Below are 6809 nucleotides of genomic sequence, written 5' to 3'. Positions count from 1 at the left end.
TTTAGGATAAAAATCTTCTGTTTGGTCTGCTGGTACGAAACTCTCATTGTCTGCGAGTCTGACTCGCAACAACCGCTGCAGATATAAATGTGTGGAAGGTTATGTACCTTAATATTTATTAATAAATTATATTTTTCCTGGACTTGTATACCTACCTTCTTAATCAGACTCGAATTTGTACCCAAAATTATAATAACGGTGTTATATAGTTTGACTGAACACATCTTAAAATAAGCCACTCACAAGTTGCAGTCTTCATAAACTTAAAATAAAAAATAATTATATTTTTAAAACCTTCTCTGGCGCCCGAATAGAAGGTTGAACTATTGCCAATCGGTAATGAGGAGGAGCTATTACATTATTACAAGAAATTATTTACATGTTTTGATTACAGTTTCGATTAAAAAGCTGGGTGCTTATATAAAAAGTATTATTATAACTAGAAATCAGTTTCTCTCCGCAGGGCAAAGGCCTCCCTTTTCTCCTCCCATTTATCCCGGTTTGTAGCTAACAGAGGCTAGTTTTCAGAGAAGGAATCGAGCTGCCTCGCCATTTCCTTTTGGGTCTGCTGCTTGCTGTTCTTACCGCACTGTGTGGTTACATTTTTCAAACATCTAAAAATACCTACAGAAGTATGTTATTGCCTTGACAATGAGATTGTTTATCTGTAGTAAACAAATCACAATACTCGATGTCAAATCAAAACATTGTGATTGTCAGTTTCAGACTGTCAGTGTCATAAAAAGTTTCAAAGTTTGTCGAAAGGGAAAAACAAAACTTTAATTTAATTTCTTACGGAATCGTAGCTTTTTAACCTAAATAAAAGTTTTAATTTAACACGTGCCAATTTAAAATGCGAAGAAAGTTTGTTTATTTGGCTATTTTATTAGGAATAGCATTAACCAGCTGGATTTATTGGAAATCAAATGTCGGAAATAACTCACTTGTTTTTTTTAAGAGTAAAAATTATATAATTAAGGATATCCAGATCAAACCTTCCAGCTTCAGTTGTAAAAGTAATTTTTTGTAACCTATTTAAATTATAAATAATTAAAAATGTATATTTAAATATCTAATATAATTAATTTTGATTCAAAGACCGCAATTCTCTACAATGATTTTGCCTCGTAATATTAAAAATAGACACATAGAAATAAAAGAAATGTTATAAATATTCCAAACAACATATTGATATATTTTATTTTAATTTATTACAGGACATCCATTTTTAATTATATTAGTGACCTCATATGTGGGACATGTAGAGTTAAGGAGTGCTCACAGGAGGGCGATGCCATCTGACATGTTGAGACAAATGAATACCAGTAGAGTATTCCTACTGGCTCAAATACCTGCGAAGGAAAAGTAAGTTGTTTTACTACTTTCTTTGTTTTGACAATCAGATCATGGATTCTGTATATTTAGAATAATAATTCTTCTTACTACTAAACTTAGTACTTTGCCTAAGTATGAAAGGCATATTAATAACTTTGCTTGGAATCCTGTATAACTAACATCCAGTATTATAACTGTGCTGTTGTGCATGTAATTGAACAAATAAATCAATTTACTATTTATTTCTTCCAGGTATATTACACAGTCAGCTATCAAAGATGAAAGCGATGAATTTGGTGACATCCTACAAGGAACATTTACAGAAAACTACAGAAACCTCACTTATAAACACCTTATGGGCTTACAATGGGCCTCAATAAACTGTGCTAAAAGCAAATTTATACTCAAAGTAGATGATGACACAGTATTCAATTTGGAAAAGACATACCAATTATTAAAAACATTGGATCACTCTTCCAACTTTTTTATGGGCTACATGTTAAATAATACAAAGCCAAAAAGGAATAAAGAAAACAAGTGGTATGTCACTTGGAATGAGTACTCCAGAACTGAGTATCCCCCCTACCTTTCTGGCTGGTACTACATCACAACACCTGGAGCAGCAGCCATGGTATCTGAAGAAGCCATATACCATCCATATTTCTGGATAGATGACATTTTCGTGACTGGTATCCTCACAGAAGCACTCGACATCAAGTTGAGGCAATTACCAGACAATTACTGGCTGGAATACTATGAATTGTTGGAATGTTGCCTCAAAGACATGATAAAAAAATCAATAAAATGTGACTATGTCTTAGGACCCAATGGTGGTAGGAATAATTTAATTGTTGAATTTAATAATGCTTTAAGAAACTGCAGTAGTTGGCAGAACTGTAAACCAAGGACTGAGAAGCAAAGTCTGAATAAAGTGTGTGTGGCTTATAAGCAACGGACTATATTCAGTGATGGTGGTAAAGCAGAAGTGCGCTCTATCAGATTATTGTAATTTCGCCTTATTAGGACCAGCATTTTAGATGGATTTTTTTAACAATGTATCAAAATGTTATTATTTTTGTTAGTAAAATTAATCAGATATGTACTAGTGACCACTAATAAAACAAGGGAAATAACTAAAAGACTAAATAATAGAACATATATTTTTACAACATTTATTGTCAAATTATAAGAGATAACATAGAGAAAATTAACATAATTAATTAATGATGAAGTCATTGTATGGCACAATTAAAATTGAAGCTATGTCTGAGGACAATCTAAATAAAAATGATAATTAAGTACTATGTAATATAAAATAAATTTTACTAATTTATTCTTAATCTACTGCTCATATTGTAAAAAGTAATCAACTTAATAATAAAAAAAATAATCATAACTATTATGTCAGTCCATTAACATTATGTTGCAAATAAAATCAGTTTTAAAACTAATTTATAATGTAAATTGAGCTACATATATTATACTATGTATTCAGTCAAGAATTTAGCCATGAGTTTGTAATAGAACTACCATTGACTACACAGTCTTTAAAACCTTTCATTATGTATGATGATTGGTACCAACGGATGTCATCGGTGGACTCAATCTCGTTATATTTGTCTTCTCTTTCACTAGACTCTTCCAAACACAAGTTTTCAAGATTTTGACTAATAACTTCTCCAAATATAGTAAAATCGTTGCAACAAGCAACATTATCTAATTTTTTTGTTCTTAAATCTATAACGATGATTTTGCAACTCCTTGGTATTCTACAACCGCTTGAGAACACAAAGTTATCATTGTCAAGTATGTTGTCTTGATTGTTCAACAACTTTTTCTTTATGAAAACATATAAGTTTGTAGGTGAGAGTTGGTTGAAGAATACTTGGCTTAATTTTTCAGATGTCACTAAAGTTCTGTAAAGAAAGGAGAGTTGAAATATCTAGTTTTGTATTGTTTTACATACCATAGAAAACATAAATATATGATAATGTAAATAGGTAAAACACCTGAAATGTTCTAAATAATCATCAAAGCATGTTAAGTTTGCAGAAATATTAAATAAATGTTACCTAAACACATTCCTCTGTATTTTCTGGTCATTAGCTATGAGTGTAGAGTGGCATTGTGGTTTATGGCATACAACAGGTAATAGTACCCTGTAGACCTCTTTGCATGTCACAGGTGTAGCTCCCAGGGCTATGCATACTTCTTCAGGGATTGATGGTCCACTAATTTCTTTTTGAATACTCTGTAAGTAAGATAATGAAATTCTAAGTTAATTAAGAAGTAAAATGCTTTGTGTCCTAAGATTTGTGTCAGAGAGTACTTTGGAATTATAAACAAGGATTGGGACAGACAACAAAACAAGGACGGGTTTGGAGCCCAACAGTCAAGCAAAATAGTATATAAACAATCTAGTTAACACCTAAACAAAGTTCTGTGGTGCGAAAACCTGGTGAGAACTATATCCTGTTTCAAAACGTGGTCAAGAATTGGTAAATACAATTATCATACCTTCAAAATAAAGTCTAAATTCTCCAAAGCGTTAGAAGCAGCACGAAAGTGTCTTTCAGATTGAAAACTCTCCTTCAGCGGCTCTTCTTCACACAGTTTCTTCTTGTTAACAACTTGTTTTAACCACTGATAAGAGTAAGGTATTTGCAGTCTTTGATACGCAATAAACTTGATTAATTCCACCATTACATGGCCGCACGATATGGAAGTCAACTGATCTCCAATTTCCAGATTTACCATAACGGGGCTATTTGATGAATTCATGTTACAAATTTACAATTTTAATATTAGAAACTAAATAACATATCGCTGATAACCGTTAATTTTAAAATCACTCTAACATCACATTGACACGAACTACAAAGACACTTCTTCAGTGTTACCAGAATAAAGTATCATGTTCCCGAAAGTCTATCTTTACATAGTGAAACTTAAAATATTGAAAGTTAAGTAGAATCGAATGTAGTAGTTAATTGTTGAGAAAGGTTTTCTAATGAATAAGGTGTAATAAGTGAAAATAATTTTCTTCTTAGTTCTTAAAAAAACTATCTGTCAGCAGAAAAAAAGATAGGACAGTAGAAATGAACCGGGGTGATGTGATGACTTTATCGATTTTTAATAAAACCTTTTTAGAAAACCTGACAAAAAAGGCTTATATCGATGATCGCACATGGACAGAAACACAAAGCTAGAGGAAAAAAAAGTATTCATATTTGAATTTAATTCTATATTTAAACATTTCGCGCAATATCACTCTCTATTATTTTATTTCTATAGAGTTCATGTCACTTTGAGAGACGTGTATTGGGCGAAAACAAAAATAATAATTTAAAATGCATCGCTTACCGCAAAACTTTAAATATATGAAGACAGCCTACCATTCTTATCGTTTTTATGCAAAAGAAGTGAGATTTGGGCCCGATGTAAGGTCTTTGATGTTGCAAGGAGTCGATATCTTAGCTGACGCCGTAGCTGTCACCATGGGTCCTAAAGGACGGAATGTTATTTTAGAGCAGACAATAGGACCGCCGAAAATTACTAAAGATGGTGTAACTGTTGCTAAAGGAATAGAACTTAAAGACAAGTTCCAGAACGTCGGTGCTAAACTGGTACAAAATGTTGCAAACAAAACCAATGAAGAAGCTGGCGATGGAACAACTACGGCTACAGTTTTAGCTAGAGCAATTGCAAAGGAAGGATTTGAGAACATTTCTAAAGGAGCGAATCCCATTGAAATAAGGAAAGGCGTTATGATGGCAGTTGAAACAGTTCAAGAGTCCCTTAAGAAAATGTCCAAAGCCGTGAGTACCGCTGAAGAAATAGAACAAGTAGCTACAATATCCGCTAATGGAGATAGGTCGGTTGGGAAATTAATCGCTGCGGCAATGAATAGAGTCGGGAAAACCGGCGTTATAACTGTTAAGGATGGCAAAACATTGAATGATGAACTCGAAATAATAGAAGGCATGAAATTTGATCGTGGTTATGTTTCTCCATACTTTATTAACTCGACCAAAGGTCCAAAGGTTGAGTACAATGATGCTTTAGTTCTATATTCCGAAAAAAAGATATTTAATGCCTCCCAAGTGGTGCCAGCTCTGGAAATAGCAAACGCACAGAAGAAACCTCTAATAATAATTGCCGAAGATTTTGATGGTGAACCGTTATCAGTGTTAGTAGTAAATAAATTGAAAATTGGACTACCCGTAGTTGCAGTTAAAGCTCCTGGGTTTGGTGATCATAGGAAGAATTCGCTGATGGATATGGCTGCTGCTACCGGAGGAGTAGTTTTTGAAGATGACAATAATTTAGTAAGACTAGAAGATTGCCAACCAGAAAGTCTTGGCCATGTCGGCGAGGTCATCATTACGAAAGATTCAACTTTATTACTTAAAGGTAAAGGTGATCAACGAGAAGTAGAACAACGAATCGATCAAATTAAAGAGGAGTTAGAGGACGTCGACAGTAACTTCGAACGTGAAAGATTAATTGAACGATTAGGAAGATTGCAGTCAGGTGTAGCAGTGTTACTGATTGGAGGATGTAGTGAAGTAGAGGTCAACGAGAAAAAAGATCGGGTGAATGATGCTCTAAACGCTACTCGAGCTGCTGTTGAAGAAGGTATTGTTCCTGGAGGAGGATCTGCCCTTCTTCGGTGTATTCCTGCCTTAGATGACCTGAAACCAGCGAATAATGATCAAGCGATTGGTGTTACTATTGTTAAGAAAGCTCTACGGACACCTTGTATTACAATTGCTTCTAATGCTGGATTCGACGGCTCGGTAGTGGTTTCTAAAGTAGAAGATATGGGACCAGAATTTGGTTACGACGCATTAAATAATGAATACGTTAATATGATCGACAGAGGCATCATAGATCCTACTAAAGTCGTACGAAGGGCTCTAACTGATGCAAGTGGAGTAGCGTCACTACTTACTACGGCTGAAGCCGTAATTTGTGACTTGCCAAGACCAAAAGACTCTACTCCCGATTATTCACACATTCCAGCAGATTTGTAGAAGTAGTTTGAGATGGAGTATTTAATATAATGTTTACTTGAATTATATTTTTACGTTGATTGTGTAACAGATATATTTATAAAATTGTGAACTTGTTAATAACGTAATTCGTTGTATTTAGAAATAAAACTTTGAAGTTGCATGATGAGTTTAAATTAGATTTTAGGGGAAAGTAGAGCGTCAGGACTATTATGTTAGTTTTATAGAAATGGTAAAAAATGCAAAGCTCATCTACGCTAGTCCATGCAATTAGGAACCGAGCCTCTAAATTATGCGTAGAATATGCATATAATTTGGGATGTTAACAAAATCTTTGTTTCCGAGAACAGGGATTGTCAACAAGCCCTTGTAACTGCAATAGAAACTTGCTACTTAACATCAAAAACCTAGTAATTATACTTTGATGTACATAACGAACATGGAACATGCATTAAAAAT

General features: G+C 33.7%; 3 protein-coding genes across 3 annotated transcripts; 2 read left to right on the top strand and 1 right to left on the bottom strand.

The window, feature by feature from the left end:
• The first annotated feature begins 292 nt into the window (after positions 1–292).
• On the top strand, positions 293–2664 carry LOC113498469 (beta-1,3-galactosyltransferase 5-like). The gene is made up of 3 exons (XM_026878472.1): positions 293–1016; positions 1218–1365; positions 1588–2664. The coding sequence occupies exons 1-3, from the start codon at positions 854–856 to the stop codon at positions 2342–2344; spliced, it is 1068 nt and encodes a 355-aa protein (XP_026734273.1). The 5' UTR covers positions 293–853; the 3' UTR covers positions 2345–2664.
• LOC113498471 lies at positions 2494–4209 on the bottom strand. Its single transcript, XM_026878475.1, has 3 exons — positions 3853–4209; positions 3408–3586; positions 2494–3251 (listed from the first exon to the last, which is right to left on the bottom strand). The coding sequence occupies exons 1-3, from the start codon at positions 4114–4116 to the stop codon at positions 2831–2833; spliced, it is 864 nt and encodes a 287-aa protein (XP_026734276.1). The 5' UTR covers positions 4117–4209; the 3' UTR covers positions 2494–2830.
• A 387-nt stretch (positions 4210–4596) lies between these two features.
• Positions 4597–6513, top strand: LOC113498468 (63 kDa chaperonin, mitochondrial-like). The gene has a single exon (XM_026878471.1). It carries the CDS (start codon positions 4686–4688, stop codon positions 6369–6371), a length of 1686 nt encoding a protein of 561 aa, XP_026734272.1. The 5' UTR covers positions 4597–4685; the 3' UTR covers positions 6372–6513.
• The last annotated feature ends 296 nt before the right edge of the window (positions 6514–6809 follow it).

Source organism: Trichoplusia ni, chromosome 11 (assembly GCF_003590095.1).
Source record: "Trichoplusia ni isolate ovarian cell line Hi5 chromosome 11, tn1, whole genome shotgun sequence".
Lineage (NCBI taxonomy): Eukaryota > Metazoa > Arthropoda > Insecta > Lepidoptera > Noctuidae > Trichoplusia > Trichoplusia ni.
Note: the sequence above shows the minus strand (reverse complement) of the source record. Positions and strands in the feature narration are given on the sequence as shown.